The sequence below is a fragment of the Staurois parvus genome, unplaced genomic scaffold (assembly GCF_062004578.1).
Source record: "Staurois parvus isolate SC_StPar_1 unplaced genomic scaffold, SC_StPar_1.0 ptg000449l, whole genome shotgun sequence".
Classification (NCBI taxonomy): Eukaryota; Metazoa; Chordata; class Amphibia; order Anura; family Ranidae; genus Staurois; species Staurois parvus.
Window position 1 is genome coordinate 2122776 of NW_028318245.1, and position 18269 is coordinate 2141044.

Genomic DNA, 18269 nt, shown 5'->3' on the forward strand with positions numbered 1-18269 from the left:
CAATGATGGGGCATTTTCTACTCCCAGTGGACTAAAGTCTGAATGACAGTACACCAGCGGCCCTTTGTTTAGAAGTTTGGAGACCCCTGGGAGGGGTTATCTTGACTTTTTTTTTTTTTTGCCAGTGGCCAATTCTTGCATTGTAACCCTTGAATATCCCTAAATATATTTGAACCCCTTCAGTACCAGTGTGTAGCGCCCCCTTCCTTTCCAGACTGTTTTTACAGTTTTTAGTGCTGCGATAGTTGGACTGAGAATTACTCTGCCGTGCAGTAGAGGGCCCAAGCTAGGTTTTCATATCAGGAGAAGAAGAAGCGGCTCCCGAAGCGCAAAAGTCGTCAAAGCAATTTCTTTAAAAGATAAGACCATGTAAAAAACGCTCACATACTGTATATACAGCGCTACAAAAGTGTAGGGTGTACTTAAAGGGGAACTTCACATGTGCTGTGCTGCCATCTTTGTTCCTGGCATCATTCGGAAGCGAGTGCCTCTTCCTCCTAATCCCACAGCCAGCAGGTAGGTGACCTCCAGGGTGAGGCATAATATCCTCTCGGTCATGTGACTTGGGTCCCGGTCCATCCTCATTGAGGTAGTGGCGTGATCCATACAATTGTGTGTGCACAGGGCGTGCCAGATGTGCCTAGGAACACCCTAATCACCCATAGTTGCCAGATGAGATGACTCTCCTCCCCATACCATCTCCCCCAGCAGTTTCAGGTGCCCCCGCCTCTCAAGGAGGACTGCAGAAACACCCCCAAGGGGGATCCTGCCTCCTCCTTGCTTTCTACTAATACTGCAGTTCGAGTGGGCAGGATGGGGATGCACCCGACCTCTGAGATCACGCCCAGCTTGCCTTACTTTGTAATCCGAGTCCAGCATCAAGTCCATGAAACTCCCGGGATACGGATCTGGTCAGGTAAGTCACAGAGGGGGATGTTCATCAGTTTCAGCTGCTTTGGTCTTAATGAAATTAACAACAGGCGCACTAGATGGGCAACAACGAGACGACCCCCAAAACAGGAATGGCTTTACAGGGGGAGGCAAATATTGCCAAGTCAAGATGTGCCATGTTGATAGGCTCATACCCCAAAGAGTGCTGGAATCACATCAAAAGGGGATTCAACAAAGTTTAAGGGTGTGCAAAGTTATGCAACCATATTATTTTAGTTCTTTTATGTTTACTTCATCCCCCCCCCAAAAAAAAAAAAAAAAAAGATTTCAGTTTGTTTTTCAATTGAGTTGTACAGTTTATAGGTCACATTGAATGTGGAAAAAGTTCTGAAATCATTTATCTTTGTCTCATTTTTTTTACATCACAGAAAGCTGACATTTTAACAGGGGCGTGTAGACTTGTTATATCCACTGTACATTATATTGCCAAAAGTATTGGCCCCGCCCTCCCAATCATGTAATTCAGATGTTCCAATCCCCTCCATATCATGTGATTCAGGTGTTCCAATCCTCTCCATATCATATGATTCAGGTGTTCCAATCCTCTCCATATCATGTGATTCAGGTGTTCCAATCCCCTCCATATCATGTGATTCAGGTGTTCCAATCCTCTCCATATCATGTGATTCAGGTGTTCCAATCCCCTCCATATCATGTGATTCAGGTGTTCCAATGCTCTCCAAATCATGTGATTCAGGTGTTCCAATCATGTGATTTAGATGTTCCAATTCCCTCCATGTCATATGATTCGGGTGTTCCAATCCCCTCCCAATCATGTGATTCAGGTGTTCCAATCCCCTCCATATCATGTGATTCAGGTGCTCCAATCCCCTCCGTGGACACAGGTGTATACAATCAAGCCCTTAGGCATGCAGACTGCTTCTACAAACATTGGTGAAAGAATGGGTCGCTCTCAGGAGCTCAGTGACTCCAAGCGTGGTCCCGTGATAGGTGGGCACCTGTGCAATAAGTCCATCCGTGAAATTTCCTGGCTACTAAATATTCCACGCTCAACTGTTAGTGGGATTATAACAAAGTGGAAGCAACTGGGAACAACAGCCACTCAGCCACCAAGTGGTAGGCCACGTCACATGACAGAGCAGGGTCAGCGCATGCTGAAGCGCACAGTGCGCAGAAGTCGCCAACTGTCTGCAGAGTCAATAGCTAAAGACCTCCAAACTTGGTGTGGCCTTCAGATGAGCCCAACAACAGTGTGTAGAGAGCTTCATGGAATGGGTTGCCATGGCCGAGCAGCTGCATCCAAGCCTTCCATCACCAAGTGCAATGCAAAGCCTCGGATGCCGTGGTGTAAAGCACACCGCCACTGGACTCTAGAGCAGTGGGGGCATATTCTCTGGGGTGACCAATCACACTTCTCTGTCTGGCAATCCAATGGCCATGTCTGGGTTTGGCAGTTGCCAGGAGAACGGTACTTGCCTGACTGCATTGTGCCAAGTGTAAAGTTTGTTGGAGGGGGGTATTGGTGGGAGGTTGTTTTTCAGGGGTTGGGCTTGGCCCCCTAGTTCCAGTGAAGGGAACACTTAAGGCAAAATTTTAGACAATTTCATGCTCCCAACTTTGTGGGAAGAGTTTGGGGATGGCCCCTTCCTGTTCCAACATGACTGCGCACCAGTGCACAAAGCAAAGTCCATAAAGACATGGAGTCCTGACCTCAACCCCACAGAACACCTTTGGCATGAATTAGAGCGGAGACTGCGAGCCAGGCCTCCTCCCCTGACATCAGAGCCTGACCTGACAAATGTGCTTCTGGATGGACGGTTGGATAAATGGTTCTATATTTAGGACGTATCCGGTCTATAAACCAGAGGCTCCGGATGGACGGTTGGATAAATGGTTCTATATTTAGGATGTATCCGGTCTATAAACCAGAGGCTCTGGATGGACGGTTGGATAAATGGTTCTATATTTAGGACGCATCCGGTCTATAAACCAGAGGCTCTGGATGGACGGTTGGATAAATGGTTCTATATTTAGGACGCATCCGGTCTATAAACCAGAGGCTCTGGATGGACGGTTGGATAAATGGTTCTATATTTAGGACGCATCCGGTCTATAAACCAGAGGCTCTGGATGGACGGTTGGATAAATGGTTCTATATTTAGGACGCATCCGGTCTATAAACCAGAGGTTCTGGAGTAAAGTTTGGATAAATGGTTCTACAGAAGATAAAAAACCTCCTCCCAAATCACCTCCAACCCGAAACTTCCTGTTTTTCCTATCCATCACTTCTTGTCTGTGTGTTTAACTCACATTAAATCAAGTCATTATCTTGTGGAGGATATAAATACTGCACCTCGGGTCATAACATCTTGCCCCATATTATGTTTTTTTATGTTGCATGCACTATTACATATGGAAAATGGACATCAATTAAAATGCCAACAATATTAAAAAAAAAACATTTGATATTCTTTTTAATATCCATATACAGTATGTGTAAAACTAAAGCAAAGTATATACAGGACTAAATTATATCTTTATATTTTTTTACATCATTATTACTGTACTTAGTGTGGACATCTTTAGTTTTGTATTGGTCATGTCTTCCTCTTCTTGAGGTACCAAAGGTTTATTGTTGGCAACAAAACGTTCCTGAGCCCCTGCGTGTACATGGCTGGATATGCAGATTGTAGACCACGTGTAGGCTTAGATTCGGTATAATCATAAATCATCCAATATATTCCTCACAATGTAGCCACACCCATCTAGGCTGCAACACGCTCCACACGCTGCTTGTCTTCTCCATCCCGGGGTATCCTCCATTCTCAATTTCCAAAGTTGGGAGGAACTTTGTCTGACAGCTCTCCTCCCCCCACCATCCACACTACATTCTCTGACAGCTCTCCTCCCCCCACCATCCACACTACATTCTCTGACAGCTCTCCTCCCCCCACCATCCACACTACATTCTCTGACAGCTCTCCTCCACCATCCACACTACATTCTCTGACAGCTCTTTTCCACCATCCACACTACATTCTCTGACAGCTCTTTTCCACCATCCACACTACATTCTCTAACAGCTCTCCTCCCCCCATCCACACTATATTCTCTGACAGCTCTCCTCCTCCACCATCCACACTACATTCTCTGACAGCTCTCCTCCTCCATCATTCACACTACATTCTCTGGCAGCTCTCCGTCCATCATCCACACTACATTCTCTTGACAGATCTCCTCCACCATCCACACTACATTCTCTGACAGCTCTACCCCCACCATCCACACTACATTCTCTGACAGCTCTCCTCTCCCCACCATCCACACTACATTCTCCGACAAATCTCCTCCCCCATTCACACTACATTCTCTGACAGCTCTCTTCCCACCATCCACACTAAATTCTCTGACAGATCTCCTCCCCCACCATCTACACTACATTCTCTGACAGCTCTCCTCCTCCACCATCCACACTACATTCTCTGAAAGCTCTCCTCCCCCCACCATCCACACTACATTCTCTGACAGCTCTCCTCCCCCCACCATCCACACTACATTCTCTGACAGCTCTCCTCCTCCATCATTCACACTACATTCTCTGACAGCTCTCCTTCCATCATCCAAACTACATTCTCTTGACAGCTCTCCTCCCACCAACCACACTACATTCTCTGACAGCTCTCCTCTCCCCACCATCCACGCTACATTCTCTGACAAATCTCCTCCCCCATTCACACTACATTCTCTGACAGCTCTCTTCCCACCATCCAAACTAAATTCTCTAACAGATCTCCTCCCCCACCATCCACACTACATTCTGTGACAGCTCTACTCCCACCATCCACACTACATTCTCTGACAGCTCTCCTCCTCCCACCATCCACACTACATTCTCTGACAGCTCTCTTCCTCCACCATCCACACTAAATTCTCTGACAGATCTCCTCCCCCACCATCTACACTACATTCTCTGAAAGCTCTCCTCCCCCCACCATCCACACTACATTCTCTGACAGCTCTCCTCCCCCCACCATCCACACTACATTCTCTGACAGCTCTCCTCCCCCCACCATCCACACTACATTCTCTGACAGCTCTCCTCCTCCATCATTCACACTACATTCTCTGACAGCTCTCCTTCCATCATCCAAACTACATTCTCTTGACAGCTCTCCTCCCACCAACCACACTACATTCTCTGACAGCTCTACCCCCACCATCCACATTACATTCTCTGACAGCTCTCCTTCCACCAACTACACTACATTCTCTAACAGCTTTCCTTCCACCAACCACACTACATTTTCTGACAGATCTCCTCCACCATCCACACTACATTCTCTGGCAGCTCTCTTCCCCCACCATCCACACTACATTCTCTGACAGCTCTCCTCCCCCACCATCCACACTACATTCTCTGACAGCTCTCTTCCCCCACCATCCACACTACATTCTCTGACAGCTCTCCCCCCACCATCCACATTACATTCTCTGACAGCTCTCTTCCACCATCCACATTACATTCTCTGACAGCTCTCCTCCCACCATCCACGCTACATTCTCTGACAGCTCTCCTTCCCCCCACCATCCACACTACATTCTCTGACAGCTCTCCTCCCACCATCCACACTACATTCGGACAGCTCTCCTCCCCCCACCATCCACACTACATTCTCTGACAGCTCTCTTCCACCATCCACACTACATTCTCTGACAGCTCTCCCCCCACCATCCACACTACATTCCTTGACAGCTCTCCTCCCACCATCCACGCTACATTCTCTGACAGCTCTCCTCCCACGATCCACACTACATTCTCTGACACCTCTCCTCCCACGATCCACACTACATTCTCTGACAGCTCTCCTCCCCCCCACCATCCACACTACATTCTCTGACAGCTCTCCCCCCCCCACCATTCACACTACATTCTCTGACAGCTCTCCTCCACCATCCACACTACATTCTCTGACAGCTCTCCCCCCACCATCCACACTACATTTTCTGACAGCTCTCCTCCCACCATCCGCACTACATTCTCTGACAGATCTCCTCCAGCATCCACACTACATTCTCTGACAGCTCCCCCCCACCATCCACACTACATTCTCTGACAGCTCTCCTCCTCCATCCATACTACATTCTCTGACAGCTCTCCTCTGACCATCCAAACTACATTCTCTGACAGCTCTCCTCCCACCATCTACACTACATTCTCTGACAGCTCTCTTCCACCATCCACACTACATTCTCTGACAGATCTCCCCCCACCATCCACACTACATTCTCTGACAGCTCTCCTCCCACCATCCACACTACATTCTCTGACAGCTCTCCTCCCACGATCCACACTACATTCTCTGACAGCTCTCCTCCCCCCACCATCCACACTACATTTTTTGACAGCTCCCCCCCCCCTATCCACACTACATTCTCTGACAGCTCTCCTCCCACGATCCACACTACATTCTCTGACAGCTCTCCTCCCCCCACCATCTGCACTACATTCTCTGACAGATCTCCTCCAGCATCCACACTACATTCTCTGACAACTCTCCTCCCACCATCCACACTAAATTCTCTGACAGCTCTCCTCCCACCATCCACACTACATTCTCTGACAGCGCTCCTCCTCCATCCACACTACATTCTCTGACAGCTCTCCTCCCACCATCCACACTATATACTCTGACAGCTCTCCTCACCCCACCATCCACACTACATTCTCTGACAGCTCTCCCCCCACCATCCACACTATATACTCTGACAGTTCTCCTCCCACCATCCACACTACAACAGCAGCTAAATGTTTTGTGATGTTTAGTTATATTTGCTCACTAGCAGGATAGGGGAACCTTAGCATTGTGAGTTCTCTGGTGTCTAAGAAGTTTTGCATTTGCAATAAAACCCTTCCCGCACTCTGAACAGGAAAACGGAAGCTCACCTGTGTGACTTCTCTGGTGTATAATAAGTTTTCCTTTCTCAATGAAAGATTTCCCGCACTCTGAACATGTGAAAGGGCGCTCGCGCGTGTGAATTATCTGGTGTTTATGAAGGGTTCCCTTCTGAGTAAAAGATTTCCCGCACTCTGAACATGAGAAAGGACGCTCACCCGTGTGAGTTCTCTGGTGTCTAATAAGTTCACTTTTAACAATGTATGACTTTCCACACTCCGAGCACGAGAAAGGACGCTCTCCTGTGTGATACTTCTGGTGTGCAAGAAGAACCTTCTTATCTGTAAAACATTTCCCACACTCTGAGCATGAATAAGGCCTTTCACCTGTGTGAATTCTCTGGTGTATACGAAGGTCTCCTTTCTGCGTGAAGCATTTCCCACACTCTGAACATGAATAAGGACGTTCACCTGTGTGGATTCTTTCATGTCTAACAAGATGTCCTCTGTCAATAAAACATTTATGGCATTCTGAACACGAGTAGAGATGCTCACCCGTATGCAATCTCTGGTGTTGGCGATGTGTTCTTTTTCGAGTAAATGATTTCCCACACACTGAGCATGTAAACAAACTCTTCACTTTGTGAACTCCTTCATGCCTTAAAGAAGATTCCTTGGGATTAGATGGATCTGGTGAACTATATGCGCTATCTAGAGTAACACAATGTGATCTATCAGACGACTCCTCAGGATTAGAGGGATCCATCGAAGTGTGAAAAGGGTAAGGTAGGTGATGCATTCTTTGATTAATGCTATGATCTCCAGGTGCATATTGTACCATGCGATTGTCTTCTCCATTAATATTTGTACAAATAGGATATCTCTCCTTGGTATTCCAGGCATAACATCCATCTGTTGGAAAACAATTTAAAAATGATTGTCACAAGTATTCCTCGTTTAAAGCTTCCAAGTGTTATATTCTGTAAATTGGTCCAGCTACTGAGGAATGGAGATGGACCTTTCATATGGTGTACAGTATCCCCTCCTCATTTGTTGGGAACATGACTGTATATTGAGGAATGGAGATTGACCTTTCATGTGGTGTACAGTATCTCCTCATTTGTTGGGAACATGACGTTATATTGAGGAATGGAGATGGACCTTTCATATGGTGTACAGTATCTCCTCATTTGTTGGGAATATGACGTTCTATTGAGGAATGGAGATGGACCTTTCATATGGTGTCCAGTATCTCCTCCTCATTTGTTGGGAACATGACGTTATAGTGAGGAATGGAGATGGACCTTTCATATGGTGTCCAGTATCTCCTCCTCATTTGTTGGGAACATGACGCTATATTGGGGAATGGAGATGGACCTTTCATATGGTGTCCAGTATCTCCTCCTCATTTGTTGGGAACATGAGGTTATATTGAGGAATGGAGATGGACCTTTCATATGGTGTCCAGTATCTCCTCCTCATTTGTTGGGAACATGACATTATATTAAGGAATGGAGGTGGACCTTTCATATGGTGTCTAGTATCTCCTCCTCATTTGTTGGGAACATGACGTTGTATTGAGGAATGGAGATGGACCTTCCATATGGTGTCCAGTATCTCTTCCTCATTTGTTGGGAACATGACATTTTACTAAGGAATGGAGATGGACCTTTTATATGTTGGTCCAGGTTGCTATTCAATTGCCTTTTGGGAACAGGAAAGAATTCTTTATGTTCTTTAGAGAATATTGGGTCAAACTTTATAAATTTTTTTTTTATTTTTTGGTGTGAATTTGATGGACAACTTTTTATTCACCCTAGTAAAGTAAATACATATTTTCTACTTATTAAAGAACAATAAAAATGTGAACGGTTTCTGAATTTAGTGTTTATGACTTACTTGCTTCAATATGTAGAGAAAGTTCCTCCGGTTTACTTTTCATAATCATCTCCCCCTCCTCCATAGACTGCTGATTTCCACTCACAAACGTCTCTTCTTCTTCTTCTTTAACCTCAACTTTGATGTATTTCAGTTCTTCCTAAACCCCAAACATTATAGAATACATTTATAAAGAGTAACCAGATTACATAAAGGAACCTTCTTTTAGCTTGGAATAATTTATTTTGCTCAATCCCATCTACCTGAAAATGGTGGGGGATGGTGTGATCTTCCTGTGTGGAATCCTGAGAATACAGATGACCACTCCCTTCCATAGACTGTTGATCTCCATACATGAATTTCTCATCTTCTTCCTCTTTCACCTCAATTTTGCTGTCTTTCAGTTCTGCAACCTAGCCCAAAAATGGTAGAATACATCGGTAAAAGGTAAGAAAAGATTCCATAGTAAAATGTCCTCTCTCTTAGCTGAGAATTCTTTTTCAGGATCTATTTGTTCACTGTCACCTACCTGATGATGGTGAGGGATGGTGTGACCTTCCTGTGTAGAATCCCGGGAATACAGAGAATGGGGACATCTCTCTGGTGGGTTCCCATGACTGGATCCATCTACCTGATGATGGTGAGGGATGGTATGACCTTCCTGTGTGGAATCCCGGGAATACAGAGGACAGGGACATCTCTCTGGGGGGTTCCCATTACTGGATCCATCTGCCTTATGATGGTGAGGGATGGTGTGACCTTCCTGTGTGGAATCCCGGGAATACAGAGGACAGGGACATCTCTCTGGTGGGTTCCCATTACTGGATCCACCTGTAGGAAACACACGCACTGAATGAATCCATTGTTTCTGTGTTTATCAGATGATGGGGGATCTAGGTGGAGCCTCCGTACTGCTCTCTCCTTTCCAATAAAGTCTCCTCTTACCCGGTGATGTGAGGGGCGGCTGATTGTCCATCATGACGTCCTTGTAGAGGTCCTTGTGTCCTTCTAAATACTCCCACTCCTCCATGGAGAAATAGACAGTGACACCCTGACACCTTATAGGAACCTGACACACACAATGATACAGTCACCATCCAGACACATCCCTTGTCTGTTACTGGAGAATGTCCCATAAACTCGGCTCCCTTGGTCAACACCTTCAGAATCTTTGTAGACCTCCTCTCCTGTTCATACGGCCCACTGTCATACCTTGAATACTCTTTTCCCACATATCTTACCTATGAAATCTGTTCTTTGACAGCATTTTTATTATTCCTAACCTTGCCTATTCTGTAAAATGCATACAATTGCTAATCCTAATAGAACATAAAATCTTATCACCTCCTCTGCTGCCAGTTCAAGCAAGGGCCCCTCTCTACTTCCTCCTGACTCACCTCTCACCCGGAACTTCCGGTCTGTTGCATCACTTCCTGTCTTTGTGTGCCACTTTCAGTAAAAGCCATCTTTTGGAGATCTTTAAAAAAATTCAGGCTTACGGTTCAACACTTTACCGGTGTCCTTGTGGTGCATTCTTCCAATGTATTGCATATTTATGCACGCTTTATGGTTTCAGTAAAGTCCACGCACAAAAAAATAACCCCAATAATTTTATTGTATAACTATTGTGAAAAATTTCAATTAGAATACAACGTTTTTTTTTATTGTAGCACTTCCCCCTTAGGAATCGCTAGAGTTTTGGGTCCCCTTATAGTCCTGCCCAGCCAGGCAACACACATTTCATTCCAGCCTCACACTCCAGCGACAGTAAACAGTCCTTGAATTTGTTTTTTTGTGATTTTATTAAAGGGTTGATAACTTGGATGGGGACGTGGGGTACATGGGATGCCCAAGGAACTGTTCAACTGAGGACAATTTCATGGAACTATGGACAAATGCTCAGAAGGCTTTCTCTTCTTTGGAGAGCTCTCCAGACTCCCCTTGTGTACCACCTCAGACCGCAGATGAAATTTCCTCTTCACCCAGCTGCCTGAAGGAAACCCTGGCCAAGGGGACCCAGAATCTGCCACTTGAATATCAGCAGTCCCAGATGCGTGCTAGTCAGGTTTCCTATCAGAATGCCCTTTCCCCTTATCTGCCCCAGGGGTGCGGGGTCACTCGGTCCTCTCCTGATAGCTTGTGGGTTGGTGGTTGCCTTCAGGCCTTATGCTAACCTGACTCCGTCCCTGCTTCCCAGGCTGTCCTCTCTCGGTACAGTTGAGACTGAAAGATCCTCCCTTCCAGCTCCTCCACCTGTAGGTAGGCCCCCTCCTCCCAGGCTCCATATTCCATCCTGCTCAATCCATCATCCACCCGAATTTTCCTGCTACTAAGCAGGCTCAGTCACTCTTAAGGGCTGAGGACAACTTCCTGGAACTATGGACAAGTGCTCAGAAGGCTTTTTCTTCTTTGGAGAGCTTTCCAACCTCCCTTTGCATACCACCTCAGACCCCAGATGAAATTTCCTCTTCACCCAGCTGCCTGAAGGAAACCCTGGCCAAGGGGACCCAGAATCTGTCACTTGAAGATCAGCAGTCCCAGATGCAGGCTAGTCAGGTTTCCTATCAGAATGCCCTTTCCCCTTATCTGCCCCAGGGGTGTGGGGTCACTCGGTCCTTTCCTGATAGCTTGTGGGTTGGCGACTGTCTTCAGGCCTTATGCTAGGCTGACTCTGTCCCTGCTTCCCAGGCTGTCCTCTCTCAGGGGACTGTTGAGACTGAGATATCCTCCCTTCCAGCTCCTCCACCTGTAGGTAGGCCCCTTCCTCCCAGGCACCATATTCCATCCTGCTTACTCCATCTTCAACTTGAACTCTCCTGCTACTAAGCAGGCGCAGTCACTCTTAAGGGCTGTCCTGACCCCATGCCAAGCCTCCTGCTTGGGGATTGGTAAGAATCCCTGAAGAGTGCAGACCAACTCCTCCTCACCCCCGCCCATTGAGTTCTAGAGACTTCTCCAAGTCTCTAGATCAGGGAGAGGTATCAGTGAACAGATCTGCAGAGCCTCTCAGTCCTGACCCAAATTTCACCCCCTCTGTCTATTTCTCCTCGGCTGCCACTCAGCCTTGTAACTAAGAAATAATCATCTAGCTCCCACTAGCTAGCTAGGACGGTGCTGCATTATTAAAAGACCTCGACCACACAGGGCTGACTATACTGTTCTCCTGACAAAATTTAAAAAAAAATTGTGAAAGTGAGCGCTAATTGATAAGCTGCTGAATACACCAAAGAGATACCAAATACTCCTTCAAAATATAAAAATTAAATATAGATGGTGCAGCGCTGGGACAATAGCAATATATAACAAAGAAATAGCAAAGATAAAGATAAGCACTATATATCAAGGTATGAATTAAATACATATAGGATATGAACTGAAAAGTGCTGATACAAAGTGACAATGTGCATCAGATATGCATGAAACTTATAATAATAAAGTGATCACAGGTGCGTATAAGTGAAAACGTCCTTTTATAAACGTGAAACTCATAATCCAGGTGATCATGCAGAATTCTTCTGGTGTGACACAAATGATAAAATCACGCACTCACCAGATGCGCAATTTTATAGCGCATAAAAATATATATCTCTCATGACGTCAGCTGGATCATCAGGGAATATATCAATCCCAAGTAAAGGACCCGCTCCTAGATCATCACTGGCACGTTACACCTCTCGTATGGATGAGTATACTGTGGGTAGTGGGACTCACAATGTTTTGACCAAGTGCCTGAAGCAGACAATCCAAACATCCATCTAGCTTGTCAGATGTGCAGTTGAGTGAAAGCTTTCATTCACATCGCCAGATCACAATGAGGCTCAGATAATTTAAGTGACACCTTGGAGAAGTTCAAGCTAAGTGGATCTGACTGCACATCTGACAAGATAGATGGATGTTTGGATTGTCTGCTTCAGGCACTTGGTCAAAACATTGTGAGTCCCATTACCCACAGTATACTCATCCATACGAGATGTGTAACGTGCCAGTGATGATCCAGGAGCGGGTCCTTTCCTTGGGATTGATGTATTCCCTGATGACCCAGCTGACTTCATGAGAGATATATATTTTTATGTGCTATAAAATTGCGCATCTGGTGAGTACGTGATTTTATCATTTGTGTCACACCAGAAGAATTCTGCATGATCACCTGGATTATGAGTTTCACGTTTATAAAAGGACGTTTTCACTTATACGCACCTGTGATCACTTTATTATTATAAGTTTCATGCATATCTTTATGTTTGCTATTTCTTTGTTATATATTGCTATTGTCCCAGCGCTGCACCATCTATATTTAATTTTCTATATACTGTTCTCCTGTGCAGGCCATGTTTACCTGCACAGGTGTACAGGCAGTGCCATGGATGACAATTGGGACAGAGCAACTACCCAGGCACAGCCGTTGTGTCCCAATATGACATCCATGTGGGTGCAGGTCCCAGAATGCAGACAGTGTGAGGTCAGGGACACGCATCTGCACCCATACAGATGTCATGTTGGGACATGGGGGATGTGTCTGGGTAGATGCTATTTCCCAATTGACATCATTGGGACTGCCTGTACACCTGTGCTCATCCCTGTGCGGGTAAACATGGCCCTGCTCAGGAGTACAGTATAATTCAAGTTCAAGTATGGAAAGTGTTGAGACTGAGGATGTTTTCACTGGGGATTCCACCATATGTTTCCAGTAAGTGGTCCGTAGATAGAGGAGAGCCCTGACTTTATCAGCCTTGACCAGCCAATCACAGCACAGCCCTGTCCACACTGTGCTTTCCGGCTCTCCCCCCAACATTGATATGGTTATTAATAGCAATGAGTGACATCATGTGACCTCCCAGAATCCTCCTCACCTCTCCAATCAGGTCTGTGCTTTATTAATAGAGATGAGAGTGATGTCACGTGACCTCCCAGAATCCTCCTCACCTCTCCGGTCAGGTCTGTGTTTTATTAATAGATATGAGAGTGACGTCATGTGACCTCCCAGAATCCTCCTCACCTCACCGGTCAGGTCTGTGTTTTATTAATAGAGATGAGAGTGACGTCACGTGACCTCCCAGAATCCTTCTCACCTCTCCGAGCAGGTCTGTGTGTTATTAATAGAGATGAGAGTGACGTCACGTGACCTCCCAGAATCCTTCTCACCTCTCCGGGCAGGTCTGTGTGTTATTAATAGAGATGAAAGTGACGTCACGTGACCTCCCAGAATCCTCCTCACCTCTCCGGTCAGGTCTGTTATTTATTAATAGAGATGAGAGTGACGTCACGTGACCTCCCAGAATCCTTCCCACCTCTCCGAGCAGGTCTGTGTGTTATTAATAGAGATGAGAGTGACGTCACGTGACCTCCCAGAATCCTCCTCACCTCTCTGGGCAGGTCTGTGTGTTATTAATAGAGATGAGAGTGACGTCACGTGACCCCCTAGAATCCTCCTCACCTCTCCGGTCAGGTCCGTGTTTTATTAATAGAGATTAGAGTGATGTCATGTGACCTCCCAGAATCCTCCTCACCTCTCCGGTCAGGTCCGTATTTTATTAATAGAGATGAGAATGATGTCACGTGACCTCCCAGAATCCTCCTCACCTCTCCTGTGAGGTCTGTGTTTATTATTAGAGATAACAGTGATGTCATGTTACCTCCCAGAATCCTCCTCACCTCTCCGGTCAGGTCCGTGTTTTATAGAGATGAGAGTGATGTCATGTGACCTCCCAGAATCCTCCTCACCTCTCCGGTCAGGTCTGTGTTTTATTAATAGAGATGAGAGTGATGTCATGTGACCTCCCAGAATCCTCCTCACCTCTCCGGTCAGGTCCATGTTTTATTAATAGAGATGAGAGTGACGTCATGTGACTTCCCAGAATCCTCCTCACCTCTCCGGTCAGGTCCGTGTTTTATTAATAGAGATGAGAGTGATGTCATGTGACCGCCCAGAATCCTCCTCACCTCTCCAGTCAGGTCTGGGTTTTATTAATAGAGATGAGAGTGATATCATGTGACCTCCCGGAATCCTCCTCACCTCTCTGGTCAGGTCTGGGTTTTATTAATAGAGATGAGAGTAATATCATGTGACCTCCCAGAATCCTTTTTTTAAATTTCAGTCTTTTTTTTGTTAATTTAGCAAAAAATGTAAACCCCACCAAAAGAAAGCTCTAGTCATGTGAACAAAATGATAACATTTTAGTTTGGGTACAGCGTGCATTTGTCATTCAAAGTGTGATAGCGCTGAAAGCTGAAAATTGGGAAGGGGGTGAGAGTGCCCGGGATTGAAGTGGTTAAGATGTAGATGGTACAGCCCTAGCAGGGTGAAAATCAGAATTTCTAGAGTCCCCATTCCCCTCTCACAGTTGGTGTATTCCTATGGCGGGAATTTTTCTCCTCAGACAGCAGAAATAATTAAGTACTGTCCGTGATACGTTTTTATTTGCACTAACATACAATTTTGAGGACAAGCTTTCGGGGTATGTCCCCTTCTTCAAAGTCCAAGCAGTACTATACAAATCACAAAGTTTCAGCAGAATGTTAGAAGAGATGAAGAACAAAAAAAAAGGCTAGAGATAAGATACAGCCAAAGCGAGGGGGGAGGGGGGGATACTACACTCACAGAGGGAGTCAGGGTTCAGCTAATAGTCATAAAACTGTTGGATAATGAGTGAGGAATCCCATGTCCAAATTCAGGCCGTTATCTCTTGTGTCAAATAGAATTATCATTCTGAGTTCAAAAGTTTTCCTTTCCTGGATGAATTTGAAATTTCCTTTAAGAACTAAAATATTGAGGTCTCCCATTGTGTGGCCTGGTTGTGTGAAATGGTGTCCTACAGGTGTGCAGAGGTCATCTTTATGTTCCTTGATGGTGTGTCTGTGCAAATTCATCCTTGTTTGCAACTTCTGTCCTGTTTCGCCAACATAAGATCCTTTGCTGCATTTTCTGCACTGGAGAAGGTACACAACATTACTGGAGGTGCAGCTCTATGATCCGGAGATATTGAAGATCCATTTTTGAGTGTCTGACACTTTTTGATGGATTGATTTGGTTGCACAGTTTGCAGCGTTTTTTATTGCAGCATTATTTGTGACATCTTGATCAGAAGGAAGTTTCCTACTGATTAGTTTATTTCTGAGGTTGGGATGTTGTCTGAAGGCCAGTATTGGGGGGTTGTCTGAAGGCCAGTATTGGGGGGTTGTCTGAAGTCCAGTATTGGAGGGTTGTCTGAAGGCCAGTATAGGGGGTTGCTGGAATATTTCAGAGTTCCATCCTCTGTTATGATGGGTTGTAAATCTTTGATTACACTGTTCAACAAATTTTTATTTTTTGCCAGTTTTGGAAACAAAAGGATCCATTTCTTAATGAATTTCACATTCTGAGTTCAAATATAACAATGAAATTTGTCAATTGGCTCTAGTTTTTCTGTAAACGGAAAGTTTTCTACTATAGGCGTAATGACTACATAATGCACAATAATTATATAGATAGATGTCTTTCCACAAATATAAAGCAAGTGATATTGACTACATAACAAAGCCTAAATGGCATAATATATTGCATAGGATTACCAAGAAAAATGATAGCCATAAGCTAAGTTGAATCATTTTAATACTTAGGATTCTCACTAGTTTTGTCTTCAGTTTGTGTCGGTTTGGCTTCTCTTGGCTTTTCTCTTGTATTCGAGGAAAGGGCTATCTCTTACAACTGCACGTGACTACACGCTTCAGGTTCTTCCTCACTTGACTCAACCACGAAGGATTCTGGTGCTTTAGGAATTGGTAGCCCCTCTCCATGAGGAACTGGACGTATTGCCGATGGAATATTTGGATAGTGCACAGATAACTTTTTCTTCTTATTTAGCCCTTTTACAATTGGAGGCACCATACAAAAGTAACAATTACTAACATGATCTGTTGGCTCTCTCCAAATCATTGGCACAGCGAAAGGCATAGATGCCTTTTTTCCATTCAACCATTGCTCCAGTGCCGTCCCACAAGAATTGCAGCACACATGTGGTGCCCAGCTCTTGTCCTGGTCTCCTATCTTGCAGCCAAAATACAAGGTGTAGGCTTTCTTAATCATTCCTGTTATCCTCCTTTTTTGTGAGATAAAAGTTATTTCACCGCAGATATAGCAGAAATTATCTGCTTTATTCACACAAGTTCGAGGCATTACTGAGTAGCCTATATAAGCATAAAACGAAATGTAAAGACGCTGTCGAACTACAATCAGCTACAGATACTGCAGCTTTTATGCAGTGAAGTGATGCAATTAAAGGCTAATATTGCATCATCTCAGTATACATGCAATTTTCTATTGGTCACCAGTATCAATTGCGCAATATGCAGCTGAAGTTGCATCATAATTTTGAATGGCTTACGTCATTAGATGGGTGAATATATCATGGAAACTAGAGCCAATCAACATTTTTTAGGGTCATTTTCATTTTCAGCACCCCAAAATTATGTAAGATTAGCTAATTTTATGCCCAAAACTTTTTACCTGTTGAACAGTGTTATTTTTCTTCTTCCTTCTAGTGCTGGGTTGTATGTGGTTACTAGAGGTACACGGTTGTTTGTTTTTTTCTCTTTGTACTGAAGTAGATTTTCCCTTCGGGTTCTCAAGGCTGTGTTTATGCTGGTGTTGATAGTTTTGTCCTTGTAACCTTTCTTATAGAAGGGGTCTGCTAGTGTCCCGAGATGTTTATCTCTGTCTCTTGGGTCAGAACATATTCGGTGGTATCTAATGGCCTGACTGTGTATGATGGCACGTTTCGTGTGTTGGGGGTGGAAGCTGGAACTGTGGAGGTAGTTGCATCTGTCAATGGGTTTCCTGTATATTGAGGTGTGAAGCGTATCATCCCTGATGTATACTGTGGTGTCTAGGAAGTTGATGTGTGTGTTTGAGTATTCCATTTTTAGTTTGATTGATAGATGAAAAGTGTTGATCAATGAGTAAAATTGTTTTAGGTTTTCTTCACCTTCTGTCCATATGATGAAAATATCATCAATATAGCGATAGTATCTGTATGGTTTTTGTTCCATGCTGTTCAGGAATTTTTCCTCCAGGTCAGCCATAAATAAATTGGCATATTGGGGTGCCATTTTACTTCCCATCGCAGTGCCCATACATTGAAGATAGATGTCTTTATTGAAGGCAAAGTAGTTGTGTGTAAGTATGAATTCAATGAGCTGTGTAACATCCTCAGCAGTGTATTTGTGGTTTGGTGAGGATGATAAAGATCTGTGACATGCAGCTAATCCATCCTTGTGAGGGATATTACTATACAGGAATACTACATCCATAGTCACTAGAAGTGTATTAGATGGTAATTGCTGGATGTTGTTGATCTTGTTCAGAAAGTTAGTTGTGTCTTGCAGGAAACTAGCAGTATTCATGACTAACGGTTTTAAAAAATTTTCTACAAAGCCTGAGATTTGTTCGGTGAGTGTATTCATACCTGTTATGATGGGTCTGCCTGGATTTCCTGGCTTATGGACTTTGGGCAGCATGTAGAAGTCCCCGATTTCTGGATGATCCGGAATTGCATTTATAAGTTCTGAATGTAGGTGGGCTGGAAGTGTTTTAATGAGACTTTTTAATTGT

At 44.7% G+C, this 18269-nt stretch overlaps 1 protein-coding gene and 1 long non-coding RNA gene across 2 annotated transcripts in view; both read right to left on the bottom strand.

The window, feature by feature from the left end:
• Positions 1-3359: 3359 nt before the first annotated feature.
• On the bottom strand, positions 3360-5819 carry LOC149453281 (uncharacterized). The gene is made up of 2 exons (XR_016314721.1): positions 4186-5819; positions 3360-4149 (listed from the first exon to the last, which is right to left on the bottom strand). It is a non-coding gene; the product is annotated as an uncharacterized LOC149453281 (long non-coding RNA).
• Positions 5820-6306: 487 nt separating this feature from the next.
• LOC149453282 (uncharacterized) overlaps positions 6307-18269 on the bottom strand; it is a 70338-nt gene continuing 58375 nt past the window's right edge. The window contains exon 13 of the mRNA XM_089688621.1: positions 6307-7311. Coding sequence (XP_089544747.1) covers positions 6750-7311 — 562 coding nt within the window. The 3' untranslated portion in view covers positions 6307-6749. The remainder of the gene's footprint in view (positions 7312-18269) is intronic.